Source organism: Capra hircus, chromosome 13, assembly GCF_001704415.2.
Source record: "Capra hircus breed San Clemente chromosome 13, ASM170441v1, whole genome shotgun sequence".
Taxonomy (NCBI): Eukaryota; Metazoa; Chordata; class Mammalia; order Artiodactyla; family Bovidae; genus Capra; species Capra hircus.
This window is the reverse complement of record NC_030820.1, coordinates 36,127,192-36,152,915: the sequence shown is the minus strand read 5'-3', so window position 1 is coordinate 36,152,915 and position 25,724 is coordinate 36,127,192. Positions and strand designations below refer to the sequence as shown.

General features: G+C 41.5%; 1 protein-coding gene across 1 annotated transcript in view; it reads right to left on the bottom strand.

Moving 5' to 3' along the window:
- ARMC4 (armadillo repeat containing 4) overlaps positions 9,820 to 25,724 on the bottom strand; it is a 171,130-nt gene continuing 155,225 nt past the window's right edge. Inside the window, exon 20 of the mRNA XM_018057216.1 lies at positions 9,820 to 10,272. Coding sequence (XP_017912705.1) covers positions 10,159 to 10,272 — 114 coding nt within the window. The 3' untranslated portion in view covers positions 9,820 to 10,158. The remainder of the gene's footprint in view (positions 10,273 to 25,724) is intronic.

The following is a 25,724-nucleotide window of genomic DNA, read 5'->3' as shown; positions in this document are numbered from 1 at the left end:
TTGAGTTACCAGGGATATGTTTATAATATTTGGGAGATGTTTGGTTAAACTAAGAATACTAAAATTAATTTCATCTGTTTACTTTTTTTTACTTTAGCTACTAGAAAATCTTATTTTGTATATGCATGCAATGTGTGTACTTTATTTAAATATAACTGATGTACAACATTATATTAGTTTCAGGTATTCAGCATAGTGATATGGTATTTGTATCAACTGTGAAATGGTCACCACAATAAGTCTACTTAACACCTGTCACCATACATAGCGACAAAAATTTTTTTCTTGTGATGAGAACTTCTCAGATTTACTCTCTTGGCAATTTTCAAGTATGCAGTTCAGTATGATAACTGTAGTCACCATGTTGTACATTATATCCCCATGACTTATTTATAACTGGAAGCTTTGTACACTTTGAAGTTTCACCCATTTTGCTCACCCTCCAATTGCCCACCACTACCACCTCTGATAACCACAGAACTATCCTTTGTATATCCTATCCTATCTATGAGTTCAGTTTTATGGGGATTTTTCTGGGGGGAGGGTTTAGATTCTGCATTTATGGATCATATGGTATTTGTCTTTCTGCCAGATTTCATTTAGTGTAATGCCCTGAAGTCGCAAGTGGCAATATTTCATTCTTTATTGTGGCCAAATAATATTCCATTGTATCAGTTAGTTCAGTCACTCAGTCGTCTGTCTCTTTGTGACCCCATGAGTCACAGCATGCCAGGCCTCCCTGTCCGTCACCAACTCCCGGAGTTCACTCAAATTCACGTCCATCAAGTCGGTGATGTCATCCAGCCATCTCATCCTCTGTTGTCCCCTTCTCCTCCTGCCTCCAATCCCTCTCAGCATCAGGGTCTTTTCCAATGAGTCAACTCTTCGCATGAGGTGGCCAAAATACTGGAGCTTCAGCTTCAGCATCAGTCCTTCCAATGAACACCCAGGACCAATCTCCTTTAGAATGGACTGGTTGGATCTCCTCGCAGTCCAAGGGACTCTCAAGAGTCTTCTCCAACACCACAGTTCAAAAGCATCAGTTCTTTGGTGCTCTGCTTTCTTCAGAGTCCAACTCTCACATCCATACATGACCACTGGAAAAACCATAGCCTTGACTAGATGGACCTTTGTTGGCAAAATAATATCTCTGCTTTTCAATATGCTATCCAGGTTGGTCATAACTTTCCTTCCAAGGAGTAAGCATCTTTTAATTCCATGGCATTGAATATATTTATACATTTTCTTTATCTATCTGTCAACTGATGAACACTTACATATCTTGGCTACTGTAAATAATGCTGCAGTGAGCAACAGGGTTCCTGTATCTTTGCAATTTAGCATTTTCATTTTCTTCAGATAAGTACCCAGAACTTGAATTGCTGGACCATAGCTTAGATGTTAAAGAATCCACCTACAATGCAATCTATCCCTGGGTTGGGAAGATCCCCTGGAGGAGGGCATGGCAATCCACTCCAGTATTCTTGCCTGGAGAATCCACATGGACAGAGGAAACTGGTGGGCTACCATCAATGGGATCGCAGAGTCACACACAACTGAGCGACTAAGCACATGGTAATTCTATTTTTAATCTTTTGAGGACGCTCCATACTATTTTCCATGATGGTTGCACCAATTTACATTCCCAACAGTGCACAAGGGTTCCCTTTTCTCGACCTCCTTGCCAACGCGTACACTTGGCCTTTTGATGATAGCCATTCTGATGGGTCTGAGATGTTATCTCATTGTGGCTTTGATTTGCATTTTCCCTGATGATTAGTGATGTTGAGCAGAGAATTTTGAATTACACAGTGTCTTGTCTTGTGTTTCTGTTGGATGGCACTGCTCTAGAGGTGTATGGGGTGGTTCATGGTATGACAGCACAGAAGTAGATTTCATGACTATGGGCTTCTTCTTTAAGAAATAAGAGACCAAGTTTTTAGACTGTCAGTTCTGGTAACTTTCTATTCCTATGCTTTAAACTTGGCCTGTATAGCAGGCCCACTGTTCATTCTTTTCATTCCTCTTTATATTCTATTTGTTGTACCCCCACCTTGAGAGTCCCTTGGACTGCAAGGAGATCCAACCAGTCCATTCTGAAGGAGATCAGCCCTGGGATTTCTTTGGAAGGAATGATGCTAAAGCTGAAACTCCAGTACTCTGGCCACCTCATGCGAAGAGTTGACTCATTGGAAAAGATTTTGATGCTGGGAGGGATTGGGGGCAGGAGGAGAAGGGGATGACAGAGGATGAGATGGCTGGATGGCATCATTGCCTTGATGGACGTGAACCTGAGTGAACTCCGGGAGTTGGTGATGGACAGGGAGGCCTGGCGTGCTGTGATTCATGGGGTCGCAAAGAGTTGGACACGACTGAGCGACTGAACTGAACTGTACCCCCACCAGATTAACTTTAAGGAAATCCTTTGCATACACTTTCTTTTTCATGATCAAAAAAATTACTGCCTGGGAAGTTTGCAGGTTTCCAGGTTTGCAGAAACCCAGGTTTCCCAGAAATTCTGTATGGGTAGGTCGGGGGCAGGATTGATACTTTGCATATTAACAGATATCCCAGACTGGCTTTATGCAGAAGCCCTGGGGAACTGGACTGCAGGATTAAGCCAATTCCTCAAAATATTTCTCAAGGCTCTTTCTATTTTCATAAGCTAGTTAGTCTAATCTGTCTGAGAGAGAATGGGAAGCAACTACCTAGCTATCCTTTGCAAGAGAATCAACCTCTGTCCTGAGCAGCTTTGATTGAGGGCAGGTAGTAGAGCCCTAAAGGTATGTCCAGTTCTGTGATTTTTTTGCCCTAATCCTAATCATGATTATTTACATCCTCAGAGTACTTTTTTCCAAGCATCAGCCTGAATTTGAGGAAGTCAGCCTCTTCGATGCTGCATTCTGTAGTGCTGACATCATAGTATAAATCAATTTGAACCAAGACAGTTTTGACATGTGCCCTTTTCCACAAATTATTTTCCTTGCTTTTCTACTGATTAGCTCCAGGCATCATTAGGGACGTTCATGTCAGGACTTCACACTCTCATTCAATAGATAAAGATGATGACACTGTAGACTGACAAGCTGAAGGCCGTATTTGGCTCATGGAAGCATTTTGATTTTTCTGCATGGGTGTTGTTATTTCCTGCATGTGTGTGTGTGTGTGCTCAGTTGCTCGGTCATGTCCGACTCTTTGTGACCCCATAGACTGAAGCTTGTCAGGCCCTTCTGTCCTGGGATTTCCCAGGCCAGAATACTGGAGTGAGTTGCCATGCCCTCCTCCAGGGGATCTTCTTCCAGCAATTGAACCCACGTCTCTTATGTCTCCTGCCTTAATCCCACAGGACTAGTGTTCTTATAGAAGGAAAATATACCAGAGATTAATCTCTTTCTGAGCAGACAGCAAGCTGGGAAAGAGGTCTCATCAGAAACCAACCTGTCAGCCCCTTGTTCTTGGTCTCCCAGCATCTCGAGCTTTGAGAAAAAGAAATGTCTGTTGTCTGTCAACAAACTGGGTGGCTTAAACAACAGACATTTATTTTTCTCACAGCTGGCAAGCTATGCCAATACTTAAAATTTGGAAGAGTGCCTATAAAAGTCTGAATTTCTCTTGAAAAAATTATAAGATCTGGTAACCATTAGCTAGAGATGAGTAGTCATCTGTCTTCACTCCCCATTTCTCCAGTCTCCACAACCCCCTCTTGTCTCCCAGACATGGAAGCTAACGGTCAATTGGCAATTGTATCAGTATTATTACCTTTATCTAGCTCCTTATCATTCATTTACATTACTTACCTTCAGATCAGTCCAGTCGCTCAGCTGTGTCTGACTCTGCGATCCCAGAACTGCAGCACACCAAGCTTCCCTATCCATCACCAACTCCCGGAGCCTGCTCAAACTCATGTCCATCCTACCATTGTGAATTTAGGTTTGCAACTGATAATGTAACTAATCTATTGACAACGATCAGTTTTCTTCCAATAATGAAGTAGTATTTGCACTGAACTATCCACACTATCTTATCTGAACTCCCTTTTGATAGACGGTCTTTCTTTATGAGGACACTAACCAGCTGTAGATTCTGTATATATATGAACCACACTGAAATACACTATTATACCTGTCTATCATGAAAATAAATTAGGACATAAATCTAAATTGTAATGACAAATCTCAACTCTGAACACCATGAACCAATTACATAATTTGGAAAAGATGTCTTTTATCAACTAATAAATCAGGGTGGCATGAACTGGCAAAAGAAAAGCTCCCTTTTGTCTTGACAGATGTAAATAAAGAGTAAATTACTTTTACCTTAAAATTTGAGAATAATGGATCTGGAGTATAAGGATTCCATCTGTTACATGATTTCAAGTCACTCATGACAGCTGCATCAGAAGCATATTGAAATATTAACTTTATATCTTGCATTCATAGAAATTAAAGCATGAGACATTTAAGAAGCAGAAAGTAACCATTTGTCAGAGAAAATGGGAGCAGAATCTGGAGACACAGAAAGTAGAACAGAGGAAAAGCAAGGAAAGTAATTGCTTGAATGAGGGGAAATTAATGTAACAGAGGGAAGAAAAAATCACAAAGAAAAAAAACATGATGCTTTATGAAACTGTACTATGTTTATTTATTGACTGGGAGTGTATTTCCATTAGACTAATTCAAGCAAAATATATAAAGAGACAGTAAATCACAATAATATTTGTCTTAGAGATCTACAGCAATAAACAAATAAATGGATCAAAATCATTCTTTTCAAAACAACAGTGTTGTATAAAGCAATCTGTCAGTGACTTTTGAGTTATTTTATTTGTTTTCAGTGCCCCTGGAATAGAATTCAGCTGTTGAGACAAAACTAAAAGTTCAGAATTTACTATGGGCCATTTCAGCATGCATCAAGTATTGCTGTTGCTGTCCAGTCGCTAAGTCATGGCTGACACTTTGTGACCCCATGGGCTGCAGCACGCCAGCCTTCCCTGTCCTTCGCTATCTCCCAGAGTTTCCTCAAACTCATGTCCATTTAATCAGTGATGCCATCCAACCATCTCATCCTCTGGTGCCCTCTTCTCCTCCTGCCCTCAATCTTTCCCAGCAAGTTCACTGTATATACTTCAAGTACGCTTCCAGTATACTGTACTATTCGTAGCTATAGTTGAAAGCTATTACAAATGTCTGTTTTGTAGATTAAAAGGTATTATAGGATTTTAGATGCTGAAACAACCATTCTTATTTTATATATAAAAACTTATTTATTTTAGGTATGTTCATGGCATCTGGTCCTATCACTTCAAGGCAAATAGAAGGGGAAAAAGTGGAAGCAGTGACAGATTTTATTTTCTTGGGTTCCAAAGTCACTGTGGACGGTGACTGCAGCCTTGAAATTAAAGCAAACTTGTTCCTTGGAGGAAAGGCTATGACAAACATAAACAGCATATTAATAAGCAGAGAAATCACTACTTTACTGACAGAAGTCCATCTAGCCAAAGCTATGGTTTTTCCAGTAGTCCTGAAGGATCTGAAAGTTGGACCATAAAGAAGGCCAAGTGCTGAAGAATTGATGCTTTCGAATTGTGGTGCTGGAGAAGACTCACAAGTCTGCTTGGACAGCAAGGAGATCAAACCAGTCAATCCTAAAGGAAATCAACCCTGAATATTCACTGGAAGGACTGATGCTGAAGCTCCAATACTTTGGCCACCTGATGCTAAGAGCTGACTCATTGGAACAGACCCTGATCCTGGGAAAGATTGAAGGCAAAACAAGAAGGAGGTGACAGAGGATGAGATGCTTATCCTCTGATGCATCACTGACTCAATGGGCATGAATCTGAGCAAACTCCAGGAGATACCGGAGGATAGAGGAGCTTGGCGTGCTCCACTCCATGGGGTTGCAAAGAGTCAGACATGACTTAGCACCTGAACAAAAGCAATGAGGAAGAACATCTGCCTTAGAAGTTTTCAAAGAATGAAAAAAAGAAAATTCACTGGGAGTGTTTTTATCATAAAAAAGTAATTCATGTTTATTGTAAATTAGTTTAGAAAACAGAGGTGAACAAGAGAGACAACAGAAATCATTCTTATTCCACCATTCAGAAATAATCACTTCTTTGACTTATCACAGTTTGGTGTGTATAAGTCATTTTCTTTCACTGTGACTAGCTATGTGTATACAGTTTTTAAAATGCACTCACACTGTATACACTGCTTCAGAATCTGCTTTCCAATTGAACAGTATCTTATGAAAACCTTTGTCATGAACTATTATCCTACAACATGTTTTTATGCTAAGGTCGAACCTGAATGGAATTAACCAATTTTTCCCAAACATCTTCATCACTATAAATAATGATGTTGTGAATACCCTTGTACATAAACCCTTGCATATAATCAAAAAGCCACAAAAATGTTTAGAGCTTCTGGTATGCATTGCCAAATTGTCCTTGTGGAATAACTGTGCCCATTTCAATAGACCCTACTATGATGTGAGATTAGCTATTTCACCACTTCTCTATTTTAAATGAGATAGAGGATCAGTTCAGTTCAGTCGCTCAGTCGTGTCCAACTCTTTGCAACCCCATGAATCACAGCACACCAGGCCTCCCTGTCCATCACCAACTCCCGGAGTTCACTTAGACTCACGTCCATCGAGTCCGTGATGCCATCCAGCCATCTCATCCTCTGTCGTCCCCTTCTCCTCCTGCCCCCAATCCCTCCCAGCATCAGAGTCTTTTCCAATGAGTCAACTATAGAGGGTAGGAAGTACCTAACACAGTGCCAGCATTTGGTAGCATCATATTCCACGTTTTCTCTTCCTACTCCTCTCATTGAGAAGAGATTTCTCACTCTGAACTTATGTATGTGAGGAACATAGATATCTTCAGGCACTTAATGCATTTGAGGCAGCAAAGTTCTTAAATAAGTGGGTGTCCCTACTGTTTTCACTGAATCATAAGAATGGATGTAAACTACTCCATCCTAGTCTTTTACGGAATGAGATTACACACCGTCAATTATTAGAACTATGAAATAGTTTTCCTAAGTGGAAATAAAATTTCCAAGTATTTTGAATCATTGACCTTCAAGTCCATGCAAAATCCATGCCTTAGAGAGGCATAATGGTAATTCCAAAATCTATCAAAATGATAGGATTTGCATTGTCATCTCACAAGACATCTAACCTTCCACTCACTTTCAGAGCCTAGAAGTTTTAAAAAGAAATTATTTTAGTGCAAGTCATTCTGAAAGAGGCAAAATAATAGTGACTACAAACAGCAGAATGATTGTGGCCAGGATTTCTAAAAGGAATCCTTGCAAACTAAAGACAGTGGAAGAGCAAAGAATATCTATTTAAAATTCCTCCACCTTAAGGTTCTCCAGGCAGAAAGAGCCAGCTATTACAGAAAGCATATTGGATTCCCAGGATGTCCTGGGGAAGAATAAAACCTAAAAAAGAACTTGCCGCTGAAAACTCAGAATGAATGTCACCAGCTTTAAAGCAGAAAATAACACACAAAAATCTTATACAGAAACCTAGGCCCCCCCCAAAAAAAACCAAGGTGTTCTTCCATGGAGAGCGCCAAGAAATGGTCCTTTGGCCTGGAGTAGCAAAGAAACGGTGTGATCCTCAGCTTGTTTGTTCTGTTATCAATGGATACTTTCAGTCACTGCCTCTGACATTTTTCTAATAAGGTTAGAGTTTTCTGCCATACCATTATACACACACATACACACATAGCCAAAACTGACCTTTAAATTCAGTTTCTCTTTTATTGAAAGGTACTACACGCATGCTCAGTCCTCTCTGAGTCTTTACGATCCCATGGACTGTAGCCCGCCAGGCTCCTCTGTCCATAGAATTTTCCAGGCAAGAATATTGGAGTGGGTTGCTGTTTCCTCCTCCAGCGGGATCTTCCTGACCCAAGGATCAAACCCACATCTCCTGTGTCTCCTGCATAGGCAGGCTGATTCTTTACCACCGAGCCACCTGTGGAAAGACCACTACATCCAGGGTGCTTACCAAGTAAAAGGAAACAACTCTTAGAAATACCCCAAATGATTTTCATGTTAGCTTACTGTATCTGTTCCCACAAGTTCAGTTTCCTTTAAAATGGTACTGTTGCTCTCATTTTATGTCTTTAATAATCATAGAAATGAAAGTCCCGCACTGCACATGGTAAAGGAAATTATCCTTCTCCACTACTCATCCAGTTATCTTTGTGCTGCTGCAGATGTTTGAAGGTTTGTTTTCTATTGCTTCCTTCCCCTCTCATGCATGCATGCTAAGTCGCTTCAGTCAAGCCTGACTCTTTGCGACCCTATGGACTGTAGCCCTCCAGGCTCCTCTGTCTGTGGGATTCTTCAGGCAAGCTCTCAGGACCCTCTAATTCCAAGAATATGTAACAATCTTAAAATGATGGAGAAAGCTTCCTTTAATAATAATGTAACAATAATATATTTATTCATTTTCTATAACTGTCATAATCCATGATTTCTAGATGTATTTTTAATATTAGTGAAACACACCTAACCAGTGTCTTTAATAATATCTACTGTTGAGAGTTTGAGGATTTATACTATTATTTAAAGGGCTTCCCTGGTGGCTTAGATGATTAAAAAATCTGCCTGCTATGCAGGAGATCTAGGTTGGATCCCTGGGTTAGGAAGGTCCCCCAGAGGAGGGCATGGCAACCCACTCCAGTATTCCTGCCTGGAGAATCCCCATGGACAGAGGAGCCTGGCCGGCTATAGTCCATGGGGTCGCAAAGAGTCTGACATGCATTTGAGGATTTACACTATTATTTAAATTCAATTCTTTGTTAGCATTGATACCATTTCCTTGTTTCTATTATCCTCTTTTATAACCTCCTTTGAAAAGCAATAAAGACGAACTGGTGTTTTACAAAATCTTGAAATTCTCAGAACTGCCTTACCTTTTTATCGGAAAGTCTAACACCAGGATAATTTTCATACTGTATGGGGTTCTCATTTCATACAAATTATTTACATTTAATTCAATTAAGTTTACGATCTTTTCCAAATTATGACAAACATACACAGTACTTCATATTTTTCAATAAAACCTTGCCTGTTCTTTAAAGCGTGAGATTGTCAGTTTACTGAGTGGATATACACGAAGCTGTTTTCCAAGCTAGTTCTAGATGGGGGGACGGTTAGTTCCCAAACATTGTAGCACACCACAGTTACATATGTGATTCTTTTAAATGGCTTCTCATGTTTCTATAACTTGATAAAATGCTATTAATCCTTTGTAGCCACTTTTTAAAAAGTACTTTGTATGCTGAAAACCAGTTCACAAACTCCAAGCAAGTTTATGTGAAAGTAATATTATCCTTGTGTTGTGAGGTGTGCTTACATCAGCATAAATTAATTCTTTCAATAAAAGTGTTGGTGTATCCTGTGAGGGACTGTTTATGCCTGGGAGATTCAAAAGTGAAAATCTCACTCAGTGCTTATGTTTTTGTGATTTGTGTTATCTGGTACAGTGACAGTTATACATTGTCTTCTCAGATGTTTGATAGCTGTAGGAGAAACTTGGAATGACCTCAGGACATTCTCTCTCAACCCAGCTGCTGAACTCTGAATTCTGTTTCATAACCGTTTGTCAAGTCAACACATCTCAGAGCTCTCCTGCGGGTTGCAAGTGATCAACCAAACAGAACTATAGTGACAGGACAGTTAGACTGGCTTAACAGAAAGGGAGTTCTAAAGACATTCATGGATGACTATAAATACACACAACGGGAAGACCATATCTTTTATTAAAATCACCACAAATACAAAAGCATCGCTGAAATATATATATATATATATAAGTGTATATATATATATATCTGTATACATGTATACAGTTGTATACATGTATATATATTCTCAAATTCCTCAAAAATTATCACAAATATATTGGGTTTCTGTGTCACCACATGGCATATCCCTAAATTAGAACAAAAATACCCGTACAGTTTTGGGATGAATCACATTCTCTGCATTTCTAACTTCCTGGGTTTTCAGTCAGACATTTGTTTCTAAAGGATCTGCTATGAAGGGTTTCCCAATTTAGGCTTCATGGCTCTGGGAGTGACATGTACAGTGTCATGTAAAGTTTGGTAGCTGTCATGTCCATTCAGGTTCAACTGTATCTCGCCTTTTCAATAGCAAGAGCCAACCTGCGGATGTTGGATATACAACCTGCAGCAGCTTCCTGGAGTTCCTCATCAGGTGACCCAACCATGTCCAGTAGAAGCTGCCACACATGGAGGGAAGAGGGGGAGGAGGGAAACAAGAATAAAAACATTAATCTAAACCTGTAAAGCCAGGCTATAGAAATACATTAAATATGAAATATTTTTTAAGTCACCAAAAAAAAAAAATCCTAGAAATTTCATGACGGCAAAGGTAAATATAAATGGTATTTAATCAGATGCAGGAATCTCTCATGAAATTCTCATGCTTTTTATCTTTTAGAGCTGAGCAAGACTCAAGCTCCAATACTTTGGCCACCTGATGCAAAGAACTGACTCATTGGAAAAGACTCCAATGCTGGGAAAGACTGAAGGCAGGAAGAGAAGGGGACAGAGGATGAGATGGGCATCTCATCACTGATTCGATGGGCATGAGTTTGAACAAGCAAGCTCCAGGAGTTAGTGATGGACAGGGAAACTGGGCATGCTGCAGTCCATGGGGTCACAGAGTCAGACACGACTAAGCGAGTACACTGAACTGAACCTGTTTCTCCCTTCCTTCTTTGGTCATCTGACTTTTCTGCTTTGGAATTTCTCTCGCATCCACTGTAGCTTTTCTACTTCCTGGGACAAGCCAGCAGCATGTCATGCCTAGACTGTTACTGTATCCTCTTAGATTGAATCTCTCTTCATTCCAGTCTGCCCCACCATGTCATGACCTAGGTAGGTCAGTCCCTTAATAGAGACTTTCACTGACTCCAGGGCAACTAACTAGAGGCCAGTCTCCTTACCTGTCCTTGAAGGATTTCTGTGCTCTGGCCTCAGCTTACCTTTTTGGCTGTTCATCTTTCTCCATGTCACCCTGTACTCCAAGGTCACACTTTGCCATTTCTTTTGCCTTGATCAGTGCCACTGCTGCTGCTGCTGCTAAGTCGCTTCAGTCGTGTCCGACTCTGTGCGACCCCAAAGACGGCAGCCCACCAGGCTCCCCCGTCCCTGGCATTCTCCAGGCAAGAACACTGGAGTGCGTTGCCACTTCCTTCTCCAGTGCATGAAAGTGAAAAGTGAAAGTGAAGTCGCTCAGTCGTGTTCAACTCTTCACGATCCCATGGACTGCAGCCCACCAGGCTCCTCCATCCATGGGATTTTCCAGGCAAGAGTGCCGGAGTCGGGTGCCATCGCCTTCTCCGGATCAGTGCCACTACTTTACCTAAAATGCCCTCCTGTCTCCTCTTTCTGTTGCCCACCCTTCATGACCCGGTTAACTTTTCTACAAAGCCTCCACCGATTTCTGCCAAACAAAGTGCCATTTCTCCCTCATTGGAGCTCTCATAGTCATTACTCAAATGTCTATTGCTACATTTACATTCTTCCCTTTTCCACAGATATTTGTATTCATGCTTTTTGTGCTCCTCTAGATTGTAAACTCTGGAAGAATCTTATACCATATATATATATATATATATATACATATATATACACACACATACTATATATATAGAATAGAGAATCTACTATATACTGCTTGATACAGAGTAGATGCCAAGTAAATATCAAATAATTTAATTAGAACTTTTAAGATCTATCAATTATAAGTCTACCTAATAAATCTATCTGATAAAAGACTTAAAATGTAATTTGAATTAACCATTTTGGACTCTTTACCAGCTTGTAGCTCAACTGGTAAAGAATCCACGTGCAAGGTGGGAGACCTGAGTTCAGTCCCTGGGTTGGGAAGATCCCCTGGAGAAGGGAAAGGCTACCCACTCCAGTATTCTGGCCTGGAGAATTACATGGACGCACAGTTCATGGGGTTGCAAAGAGTCAGACACGAATGAATCACTTTCACTTTCACAAATGTGGATAATGTGATAGAATGAGGATATCTTGATAAGCAAAGAAATATTGTAAATAAAAATATTGTGAAACATCTTAAATATGACAGGCTTAGGAGTCTGGCTTCTATTCTATGGGGAATGAAAGGAAGTTATTGAAGCACTTTAATCAGGAGAGTGATATGGTCATATTTGTATTTTAGAAAGATAAATTTTATGGACTGTGGAGGGGGAAGATTGATGGGTACTGTAGTACATCAGCCCAGATGGACTGAATAAAGCAAAATCAGTAATAGCATAGACGGAAGGAATTCAAGGGATATTTAGGAACTAATTTATTCAACACATGGCCCAAGGACAGTTGGTTATCCAAATGGAAGAAAATAAAAATGGTACTTTCATATCACACATAAACACCCATCCTAGGTAGACTGATGATTTAAATAAGAAAGCGAAACATGAAATGTTTAGGAGGCTGTATACGAGACAACCTTGATCAGGCTAGGGTACTGAAGGCTGTCTGGCCTCTCTGTTTCTTGACCCCCCTCCTGTCAATGGTCTTCACCACATTTGAGCTCCCACTGCCAGAGTCACACCCTGGTTCTTATTTTTCAGCAGTCTGAACAGACTAGCCTCCAAATTCTCTTACAACAACTTCTTCCCCTCTGATCTGGCCACTGAACATGTTTGTTCTCATCATGACCTCCAATCCATTGGCCTATATGCTTTTCCTTAAACCATGTCCTGTCTTCACTTTCTCCCATGACCAGTTTAGATTCCACAGTCCATCTTCTCATTCTCTTATCGGTTTCTTAAACCTCCTCATGACCTCCATCCAACAAAACCGTAATCAACTCTGTCTTCCCCGTGCCCTCAGCTCATCAAGCCCTACCGGGGGTGATATGTGCACAACAAAGCAAATGAATTCATCATAAATCCAACTTCAGCTGGGTTCTCTCACTCCCCAGCAATCTAAGTATGTCTCTCTCTAATCAGGTTACCTCCTGTTCTTCTCAGTGCCTATTTAAAAATCCTCCTTTTCTAACTGCCAACTCTTCCTCAGCAGACAACTTGTCAGGGCTCCTTTACAAGCTTGCCAGAAGTCATTAGACAGGAGTTGTTCCAACCAAGTCTGCAAACATCCCTACGTCATGGGGCTTCCCAGGTGGTAAAGAATCCACCTGCCAATGCAGGAGATGCAGGAGACACAAGAGACATGGGTTTGATCCCTGGGTCAGGATGATCCCCTAGAGTAGGCAACAGCAACCCACTCCAGTCTTCTTGCTTGGAAAATTCCATTGATGGAGGAGCCTGGAAGGCCCCAGTCTGTGGGGTCACAAAGCTTGGGACATGATGGAACGAACACACATGCATGATGCTACATTAAAAGCTTGATTTCCACAAGCAAATGGGATGTAGAAATAGCCTAGTGTCCAAATGCCCAGCATATGTTGTGTAAGAAGTTGGAGGGAAAGAGATTTGCAAAGACCGTCTATAGAGAATTAACCTAATGCCTCCCTCCCAGGGCCTCTGCTCTAGTCGCTGTCTCTCCTTCAACAGGTTTTTGTTGTCGTTGTTTTTAAACCTGGGGAGAGGTGAAATGAAGTTCATTACTCAGGTGGTGAACCCAACTACCTGAGTAAGGAACTAGACAGCGCCCTTATGCCATTCAGTTCCTCTGTGGAAAAGGGTGCATCAAATAGAGGTCAAAGTCATAGGCGCTAAGATCATAGTTGCATGGATGTGTATCCTGATTCATCCACTTAGTGGACAAGTTATGGAACCTTTTGGTTCTGCCTTCTCAAGTGTTTAATGGGAAGATGGGTCATCTGAGGGTCATTGGGAAGATGAAATGAGACAGGACACACCTTTAATAGAAATGCTTTTCCACCTGTGTTCATGGGCTCTCTCTCTATATATATATCTTTTGATCTTTGTATCTGCCCCTTTCCCTCATCCCGTTTTGTGCGATTGTTTCCTGAGCCTTCTGTGGATCCAAGTGTGCCACGTATGAAAGGAAAACTCAAACATGTAAAGAGGCATAGGCAGGGGGAGTTTATGCCAGCAAGGGCAGAGGATTCCTTGTGCAAGAGGAGAGAACCGCAGGTGGGGAAGCAGAGGAGGGAGGTGAAGGAAGGAAAGAGCTCCCTCCCACCCTGTTTTGAAGAGAGCTTGGGAGTACGGGGGTTATTTGGGGAGCAACTTCAGAGACAGAGAATGCTGAGTGGAGCAAAGGTAGGAGATTTTTAAAGAGCTTCACAGTACATACTTGTGCTCTTCAGCTTCAAAGGCAGTGAAACTAGGGTAACAATTACTTTCACTTGCTCCTTGCCTGCCAGGCTTCTGTGTCTAGGACTTCACGTCCCAGTCACGAATGGACCGTGAGGAGCTTGGCTCTATACAGGTTACACATTCGAATCCCATAAACCCAGGGCCTAGGACAAGGTTAAGTGCTCCGTAAATGCTATCCATTATCAGAGTGATGACTTCACCAGGTCTGAAGTCTGGTTCTGGCATTTACTCTTTGGAGCCCAGCCCTGGTTAGTCTGAAGGTTAGTGTGAGAGGGACAAGGAAGCAGGAGTTTTGGCCCTGGGATCAGTCTGCCCCCATCAGCACTTTGCTCCCGGGGTACCAGTGGTCCAGGCTTCACGTGACATCACCATTGCCCCCGCTGCCTTGCAGACTCCCTTAGAAAGCAGCCCCTCTGGCTGATGCCTGTCAGAAATAAACCACTGTTTTGCCCCTCCTCCCCCCAGACCTGGTGGTGGTTCTGTGGTTCCCTCTCCAGATTTCCAAGAGTCAGAGGCATTTATTCCCAAGCCCTTGATGCCTGTTACATAATGTCATATTACATAAACCATAGACCCCATATGTGGGGTACATGTGAAACGTCTGGCGTGCTGTGGGCACCTGGGTCTTTGATGGAGCCCACGGTGTGCTTGCTGGCTGTCCCTGGAGTCTTCCAGACAGGGTTTCTAGAGGCGCGGGCACCAGACCGTCACACATTATGTCAGAATCCAGTGTTTCCTCAATGCCGGTGCCCTTTATGACTCAACTCCATACACGACATTGTTACCTAACTTATAGTCCTGAGTTCATCAAAATGACTCCTACTCTTTGCCGAGTTAACTTTCCCTACGTTTCTTACACTAACCATGAGGTTTCCTTCCACATCCAATAATGGTGGTTACTGAATGTTTAGCCTAAAATCTTGATCAGTGGAGTCCAGCAGTCCAGACTTTTAAATGACTAAAAGGTAGACAAGGGTTGAAAGTTTTAAAAATAGGTGAAAGGAGAAAAGTATGGCTTAGAAAGGTACTTGTGGTGGGCAGTGAGAGCGGCTTCCTTAAACAGAACTTCAGTGACTCATTGGCCTCAGGCCACAGCTTACCTAACGTTTGTACACGTGAAATGATTTTATTAGCTACCAAGCTTACTCTGTGCCAGGCACTGGAATTCTTTCTTTATTGGTTAATTTTATCCTGCTCTGGCCATTTTCCTTAGCCAGGAACATTCTCAATCAAGGGTACAGAGATGGAAGTGTAAAATTTTCTGCATGCTAGAGGCCTGGAGAAGGGCATGGCAACCCACTCCAGCATTCTTGCCTGGAGAATCCCACGGACAGAGGAGCCTGGCGGGCTACAGTCCATGGGGTCGCAAAGAGTTGGACATGACTGAGCGACTAAACATAGAAGTATGAAGGGCTTGACACCTGCGAGGCATTTCTAGGGCCCTCTTTTGGTGATGCTGCTCTGTGAATTTACTTTCCCTAAACTTTATTTTGCTCTCAATAAATGCTACTCATTACATTGGTAATATACACAGAGGCTGTGCAGCTAATGCTGCTTCACAAATTGTTTAAGGATGTGCCACCTTTCCCAAACCACTCTCTGAACAACATGTGCTGGGTATGTGTCTTGGTTTCCAATCAGGTTCAGGAATAGAGGCTTTTATTTTTCTTAGGAGCTTCACAAGCAAACTAGGCCACCCAGAGAAATGCTTTCAAATGGCTCTAAACAGCCACATAATGGAAACTTAGGGCAAAATCTTGCATTTGAAGGGCAGCTAACAGAAAGTAAGGAACGGCATGACTAACACACAAGGCAAGGGGAAGGTGGTATGCAATTCTTTGCAATCATTAATTAACAAGGAGTGTTTTCCTTAGGAAGAGGGCTTCCCTGGTAGCTCAGGTGGTAAAGAAACCACCTGCAGTGCAGGAGACTCCAGTTCAATTCCTGGGTCTGGAAGATTCCCTGGAGAAGGGCTAGACTACCCACTCCAGTAAAAAATCTTGCATTTGAAGAGCAGCTAACAGAAAGTAAGGAGCACCATGTTTTCAAATCACTAACACACACGGCAAGAAGGTGGTATGAAATTCTCTGCGATCATTACTTAACAGGAGTGCTTTCCTATAAAGTGAAAGTTGCTCAGTCATATCTGACTCTTTGTGACCCCATGGACTATACAGGCCATGGAACTCTCCAGGCCAGAATACTGGAGCGGGTACCCTTTCCCTTCTCCAGGGGATCTTCCCAACCCAGGGATCAAACCCAGGTCTCCCGCATTGCAGGCAGATTCTTTACCAGCTGAGCCACAAGGGAAGCCCAAGAATACTGGAGTGGGTATAGCCTACCCCTTCTCCGATGGATCTTCCCAAACCAGGAATCGAACTGGGGTCTCCTGCACTGCAAGTGGATTCTTTACCAACTAAGTTATCAGGTAAGCTTCTTTAGGAAGGAGAGATGCAAATTGGGTACAAGTGATTATGGACGTGGTACGCATTTTTTTCTGGTATATATTTTTTGACTTGTAGACTTTTTCCAAGTATAAAAGCATTTAAAATATTATGAGAAGGAAAAACACCTCAGGTTTACTTTTTTGAAGTGTTTGTTCCTTTCAGAAACTTTCCTCGTTTTCACCTCCTCCTCCCCCAAACACACCCAGGTCTTACATTTATTGGCAGTTCCATATATGCGCTGAAGGAAAACCAGCTCCCTTGTTTCAGAACTTAATTGCACAGAGCGCTTTAAAACATCATTCAAACACATAACTTTTTACAGTGTTGGCGTGAACAAGAACAAGGGGAGGGGCAACGAGAGTGGTCTGCGGACTGGGCTCACGCAAGCGCTTCCTCCAGTGGCAGAGGCTTTGATCACAGGCACAAACCCTTGGAACACAGCTGTGACCCGAACTTCACATCCCCCTTGGAAGGCGAGACAGAGGTAGCATGGGAACCTGTATCTGCGTCCAATTTCTGCTTTTACATCTAACAGTTCATGACTTTTATATAATATTTCAGTTGTATGAAAAGTATGTACCAATTTGAGTGATAACAGATTTTCTTGTGGTTTGACTTGACATTGTTTGGGCAAACCCAGACTGGAAACAGGAGCGCTAATAGAGCCAGAGGAGCCCTGAAATACCTGCATGCACACCGAGCTCAGCGGGTTTTCCAGGCAGTCCTGGCATTTCTGGAGTTGATCGGAACCCATCTTCCATTGTCTGTTTACCAGGCAATGAGGTGATGTTTGCATAACCTGGGAAAGAGCAGGGCCTTTGGATCATGACCTGCAGGCCCCGGGGCCCCCAGGATGTCCAGGCAGCTGGGCTCTGCTGCAGAGGCTCCCAGTGGGACCCCACCCCCACGCTGAGCCTTGGTAATTCATTTCATATGGCAGCTCCTCAGAGCCATGGGCCTCAAAACACATTTTACATTGGATGGTGGGGGTAAATCTTTGATTCTCTTTGGTCAGTGAAGTGAAGCAAGGAGTTTGTCCTTTGGTGGTGTCTGTTTGCCTCCAGGAAACAGGAGTGCATGCCCTGTGAGCTGAGATCCACATCCACACAGTTTTGGAGGGGTTTGTTGGTTCCGTCTAGTGCCCTTTTTGCACAGAAAACATTCCTTCACAGTAGAGTAGGCTTTTCCTCTGGTTTTTCATGAGCCTTCCACTACAGAGTTTCTATGCCCAGAAACACAGCACACAACACCACACACACACACACACACACACACACACACACACACACAGGAATACTACTCACGCATAATAAAGAATGAAGTTTTGCCATTTGTGATAACATAGATGGGCCCTGAAGGTATTATGTCAAGTGAAATAAGTCAGAGAAAGACAAAGACCATACGATTTCATTCACATGGAATCCAAAAACAGAATGAACAAACAAAAACTCATACAGAGAAAAGATTGGTGGTTACCAGAGGGGAAGGGAGCTAGGAAGTGTGTGAAATGGGTGAAGCGGGTCAGTCGTTTGATGATGGACGGCAGCTAGGCGTTTAGTAGTGATCTCTTTGTATTGTATACAGATGTTGAATTATATACACCTGAAAGTTAATGTTATATACCAGTCTTTCAGTAAAACAGGGCAAAGGTCGAATAATGCAGAAGTCAGAGGAAACAGCTAAAGTCAGAATTTCCAGCTTCTGAAAAAGACAAAGTGGGATCATGAGTGCAGTGGGTGGGAACAGCCTGGACAAGAAATGCTGAAGTGCCAGAGAGACGTTCACACTGAACGTAGCTACAGGTGACTCTGTAGGTGTGGGAAGCTGAGCTAGTTTCAGGTGTACATTATAATTCAATGTCTGTATACGATACAAAGTGATCACCTCCAAAGGCCTAGTTACTTAACACATAGCCTTATAATTTATAATTTCATGTAGAAGTATTTTAAAACAATAAGAGACATGCACTCTTCAATAGAAAACAATTACCCTAATTATGTAAAGGCATTTTCAATGGAAGGATTTTGTTTTGGTTTACAGCTTTGCTCTAGGAAATAGTAAGAATTTATAAAATCTGAGATAAATCTATAAAACTGAATCTTAGCAAGCTAAGTAAGAATTCTAAATTGTTTAAGAATAAGGCCAGGCCAAGAATCATCTAAATATAGAGATATTAAAATGGATAAAAATATTCCATAACAATATAGTCCACAATAACATAACAATATAGTCCACAATATTCCATAACATTGTTGCTGTTCAAGGACTTATTGTATAGCATATGGAACTCTATTCAATATTATGAGGCAGCCTGGATGGGAGATGGGTTTGATGAGAATGGATACATGTATACAAATGGCTGAGTCCCTTCGGCATTCACCTGAAACTACCACAACATTGTTAATCGGCCATACCCGATTAACAAAATAAAAAGTTTAAAAGTTACACACACAAAAAACATGTTGTTGGTGTTCAGTTGCTAAGGCATGTCCGACTCTTTGTGACCCTATGGACTGTAGCCTGCCAGGCTCCTCTGTCCATGGGATTCTCCAGGCAGGAATACAGGAGTGGGTTGCCTTTTCCTCCTCCAGAGGAACTTCCTTACCCAGGGTTTGAACCCTCATCTCCTATGTTTTAGAGTCAATCTAAATTCTTAATGTTATCTTGTTTGCATTTATATGTATCTCTAAAAAACTGGCACATTATTAGAAGGAATTCAAAATTAAAAACATGTTAGTATTTTAAAATACCTTACTGGGTTTGGAATTCATTCCTCATAGGAGTAAACACGGAAAGATATCCAAAAGAAACGAAGCCAAAGATTTGAAGAGGGGGAAAAAAAAAACCTTTAGTTAAACCACTTTCCCAACTTTATTTTGATTTCTTTTTAACTTTCAGAAGCAGATTAATATGGAAAAATAAAGCACAAGCCTGGAGGAAAGAGCCACAATTTTTCTTCTTCAGTGTCAAAGAAATAGCTTTCCCTGCTCCTACTAAATTGGAACTAAGCTCATAAGGTTGAAAATAAATGACTAATTTCTTGGGAAATAACCTTAAGTGAAAGAGTCTTTTGGCCCAATGACTGCTTTTCTTAAACTGCAGTTGACTTAACCTCGTTCTCAAGGCCTCCTCTCCCTTCTTTCCATCTCACTCTGTCCGTATCAAGTGACCTTAAAAGTCAGTCTTGTCAATTGCTACCCATCTCGGGAATGTTTTCCTTTTCTGATACAATTTGTGGGCAGAAATAAGTCAAAAGTGATTGTGCGCTCTTCATTTCTCTTTTAAAACCTTATCTCTGATGTCAAAGATCTTTAAAAGATGGAACCGAAACAATATTACCACAAAATTTCACAGACATTTTTACCAACTCTGGAAAAAACCATGATTACCCTCTAAAATGTTTTAATGCATCACTAAATGTTAATTTTCATCTTCTCCTTTTGCTAAATTTATACAAAATGATACTTCTTAGTCTCATCTATATAAGAACCTCAAGTTTCAGTGAAAGAAACAATGAATTTTATAACAGAATGATCTCTTCCTCTTCTGGCAACAACCCTGTTCATTTCAGAGCCCATCTTGCATTACTTTTTACCAACTTTAGCTGTTCAGAACAGCAGGGCTGGCTCTAAGCACGGTATCTAAGCCAGTGATCAAAATTTTTTTTTTTCAGCAGCAGAACTCCTTTCCTTTCCTTAAAAAAAATTTACCGAGTATTTATCACGTTCATTGGAAGGACTGATGTTGAAACTGAAACTCCAATACTTTGGCCACCTGATGCGAACAGCTGACTCATTTGAAAAGACCCTGATGCTGGGAAAGATTGAGGGTGAGGAGAAGGGGACAACAAAAGATGAGATGATTGGATGGCATCACTGACTCAATGGACATGGGTTTGGGTGGACTCCAGGAGCTGGTGATGGACAGGGAGGCCTGGCGTGCTCTGGTTCATGGGGTTGCAAAGAGTGGGACATGACTGAGTGACTGAACGGAACTATCACTGAATTGCTGTATTAACAATGTATAATCTCATTTCCAGGCATATTCAAAAGCAAAGTTTACAAACATTTATCATAAAATATTAATAGTAAGTAGCAAGAAAAATAGAATTTTGTTAATCCTGGAACTCTATTGCAATATTAAAATACATCTTTACCAAATGCAGATGCATTTTCTTTTTGTATCACATATATCTCCTCTAATTTTTATTAGCAGTGCCTTGAGTTGGGAGAAATTTTAACATCTAGATGTACCATGTAAAAGTAATATCTATATAATTTTTTTAAAACTGTCTCAGTTTAAATGGAAGCATTCCTTAGCTGTGTAATGATTCTTAGCATCGTTCTTTTAAATGTAGTTCTCAAAAAAGGATAAATACATTAAACTCTGAAAAGTTTTGGTATATTTTCTGGCACATCTGCAATTGGTTATTATAAGCTTTAAATGACTTAGTAATTTCTTTCTTAATACATAAATGAATTTATATATACTGTTCCCTAAAGTTCTGGAAAGACTTAGGAACAGAAAGTCCTAGGAACTTTAAAGAGTAGGAGAACTCTGTTCTTCTTTCTCCCAAAACAAAAATTCAATTCTTCTATGAAATTCACAGGTACATAAACATACTATGTAAGGCAAAATGGAACATCAAGAGGAGATGCAGGGTGTGGGTTCCTAGAACTCCTCCTGTTGCCTCTTGCTCCCCACACGGAACCTCAGGATCTGGACGACTCATCTCCGAAACCTTTGACCCTGTCACCTGTTCATTTCCATCCTCACAACAGCTCCCTTGCTGCTCACTGCACACACATCTTCCCAGTCCACGCTCACTCCACCACCAGTTGCCCCACCATCCTAAAAACGGTCACGCCCTCAGTTCTGATGGTCTCGGCTAGACAGTTTGGAAAGGAATAGTTTAAGCATGCCCCTGGCTCAGTTTTAAATGAGTGACAGACTTTCCTTATGCTTCTTGGATTTCAAAATTTGCGTTTTTAGGCTCAATCTTTAGCTTACAAGATTTCAAACTATGTACCAAAGTGATATGTCTTAGGCAGTACAAATGAAAGAGCTGCATCAGGAAGGGCTTTGGGGCCTCCCCTGAAGTGATACATATAGAATGTTGTTTCTGTGTGACTTGAGTCAAAATCCTCCTGAGGAAACCCAGATGGACCTGCATCCCTGAGCCTGCTCCAGGACCAACCCAGAGCTCCTAATCCAACATGTCAATATAGTCGTCCTTTCAATCTCACTTTAAAGTCAAGGTGGAACCCAGGTACTAAAGTAGTTCATTTGTGTCAATACTTATTTTGTGTTAATCTAGCTTTCTTCAATGTGTATCTTACATGTCTGGTAAGATTTTCCTTTTGATTTCTTCCCTCTCACATCTTTTTTGCTGTGATGAGCACAGGGGGGCAAGTCTGTGACAAAAAAAGACTGCTGTACTGTGTGTGTACTAATTCATTTAATGCTGCTCAATCCAAACACCCCAGAGTTAACATTATTATTAGATATTCTAGTTGTTTACAAATGAGGAAACTGGCCAGGCCCCCAAAAGTTTACAGAGCCTTGGGAAAAGTCAGGGATTTTTGAACCAGATTATAGATTCCATGCTTCTGAGACCAGCCATTACAGATGGAACATGCATGCCTCTCCTTTGCCTGGCATGAGTGTCCATGGAGAAGGAGCTGGTGTGGCCTGGTCCCTGGACTCCTGGTGCTGGCATTCCCCAAGGCCATCATGCCCACACCCAGTGCTGAAATCTGTAGTCACAGTCAGCTGCCTCTACTTGCAATGATCCCACTCAGAGGCGCCTCTTCGTTTCTGCGAATGCTCCCTGTGGGTCCCCTGCAGACCAAGCGCAATCTGTGGGGTCCAGGCCCTACCAGGGGCTGACCTTTCAGACGTTTGTCTGCACCAGTGGTGCCCCATCACCCTGGCACCACGATGACCTGCAGTATGCTTAGAGCTTCTCCTGGAGATTGAACCCCTACCTTTCATCTGCATATCCTCAGTGGCTATGACAGTCCCGCACAGTCTTGAAGTTACGATGCTCTACATATTTCAGCTTCAGCAACAAATGAGGCTGAGACGGTTTTGAAATTACTCCTCTGATCCTTCCAGTCATACCCATTTTGAAATGTACTTGAGCTATTCTTCTCTGGTACAAGAGAAAACTTGTCAGTCACTCTTTCCACTCTTTTGGGCACAATGTCTGAATCTCTCTGGTTTAATATTCCTAACAGCTTACTTGCGTTCACAGACTGCGCTCCACTGTGTATGTTGCTTTTCAAACTGTTCCATAAGATTCTTCCCAATAGTGACCCTGGGAGAATGTTGCCAAGGACGAGTGCTTCCTCTGTCTACTCTGCCCCTCGTCAGGTTTCTCACCCATAAAATCTCCCCCTGACCCCGTGTTGTTCTGCCTCAAAAAAACACACACATTTCTTTCCAGTCGCTTCGGTGCAAAACTTTGTCACAAATGTCCTAGAAGTCTACATAATGGCCAGCTGGCTCCTTTTGGGGACCATCAAAGAGTCCACAAACTACCTGTGAGCACATTTCAAGGATTACCCAAATATACATAACCAGAAATGCTCATTTTTCCCCCTCCAGCCTTATTGCTTCACATGTAGGGCAAAATGACTTAATGATGCATTTCAAGAGGATACAATGCGAATCTTATTCTCCATTAGCCAATGGTATGTTAAAGCTCTCATGCAGTAAAGCTGAACATCTCTTTTTCAGCCTGTCAATTTATTCTGACACAAGCCGTTGCTGAGAAAATTAAACTAACGAACAACCAAAGCAATCTTGAGAAAGAAGAATGGAACTGGAGGAATCAACTTGCCTGACTTCAGGCTCTACTACAAAGCCACAGTCATCAAGACAGTATGGTACTGGCACAAAGACAGACATATAGATCTATGGAACAAAATAGAAAGCCCAGAGATAAATCCACACACATATGGACACCTTATCTTTGACAAAGGAGGCAAGAATATACAATGGAGTAAAGACAATCTCTTTAACAAGTGGTGCTGGGAAAACTGGTCAACCACTTGTAAAAGAATGACACTAGATCACTTTCTAACACCCCACACAAAAATAAACTCAAAATGGATTAAAGATCTAAATGTAAGACCAGAAACTATAAAACTCCTAGAGGAGAACATAGGCAAAACACTCTCAGACATAAATCACAGCAGGATCCTCTATGATCCACCTCCCAGAATTCTGGAAATAAAAGCAAAAATAAACAAATGGGATCTAATTAAAATTAAAAGCTTCTGCACAACAAAGGAAAATATAAGCAAGGTGAAAAGACAGCCTTCTGAATGGGAGAAAATAATAGCAAATGAAGCAACTGACAAACAACTAATCTCAAAAATATACAAGCAACTGATGCAGCTCAATTCCAGAAAAATAAACGACCCAATCAAAAAATGGGCCAAAGAACTAAATAGACATTTCTCCAAAGAAGACATACGGATGGCTAACAAACACATGAAAAGATGCTCAACATCACTCATTATTAGAGAAATGCAAATCAAAACCACAATGAGGTACCACTTCACACCAGTCAGAATGGCTGCGATCCAAAAATCTGCAAGCAATAAATGCTGGAGAGGGGGTGGAGAAAAGGGAACCCTCCTACACTGTTGGTGGGAATGCAAACTAGTACAGCCACTATGGAGAACAGTGTGGAGATTCCTTAAAAAATTGCAAATAGAACTACCTTATGACCCAGCAATCCCACTGCTGGGCGTACACACCGAGGAAACCAGAATTGAAAGAGACACATGTGCCCCAATGTTCATCGCAGCACTGTTTATAATAGCCAGGACATGGAAGCAACCTAGATGTCCATCAGCAGATGAATGGATAAGAAAGCTGTGGTACATATACACAATGGAGTATTACTCAGCCGTTAAAAAGAATTCATTTGAATCAGTTCTGATGAGATGGATGAAACTGGAGCCGATTATACAGAGTGAAGTAAGCCAGAAAGAAAAACACCAATACAGTATACTAACACATATATATGGAATTTAGGAAGATGGCAATGACGACCCTGTATGCAAGACAGGGAAAGAGACACAGATGTGTATAATGGACTTTTGGACTCAGAGGGAGAGGGGGAGGGTGGGATGATTTGGGAGAATGGCATTCTAACATGTATACTATCATGTAAGAATTGAATCGCCAGTCTATGTCTGATGCAGGATACAGCATGCTTGGAGCTGGTGCATGGGGATGACCCAGAGAGATGTTATGGGGAGGGAGGAGGGAGGGGGGTTCATGTTTGGGAACGCATGTAAGAATTAAAGATTTTAAAATTTAAAAAAATAAATAAATAAAAAATAAAACATTAAAAAAATAGATACACAAAAACAATTTTTAAAAATTATTTCAATAAAGTTGGAGGGTATAAGAAGTCAGTATCAGGGCAAATGGCTCTGCCAACTTGGCAGTGGCAGGTGGAGTCTATGATGAAATTTTTACCTTAATGCAACAGAATAGCTTTCTCCTTTGCCCAGCCATGATTTTGAAGCTTTTCATGTACCACAAAATACATAATAGAGGGCAGTTAAAGTCACTCTGCACCCCCAGCTACATGACCATGGCATATTTGGAGGTGACTGTGAGGTGCATTCCCAAATATGGTGCAATGCCTTCTAAATTTACAGTCTGATTTCCTGCTGCCAGTTATGACTGCCAAATGCTTCTGACAGTGCGGCCAGTTTGTGGTGTCCCTAAAAATCATCAGCAATTTGAAAACATTAGCACCCGGCAATAGTCATACTTTGCCATCATTGCCTGTATTTATCACCTCACTTTTCCAGGGGACAAATTGAAAAAAAAAAATCAAAGAGAAAAATTTTCTACTCAAGCAGCAGGGAAAAATACAGAGTTGAAAACCAAGTGCATTAGAGGAACTCAGCC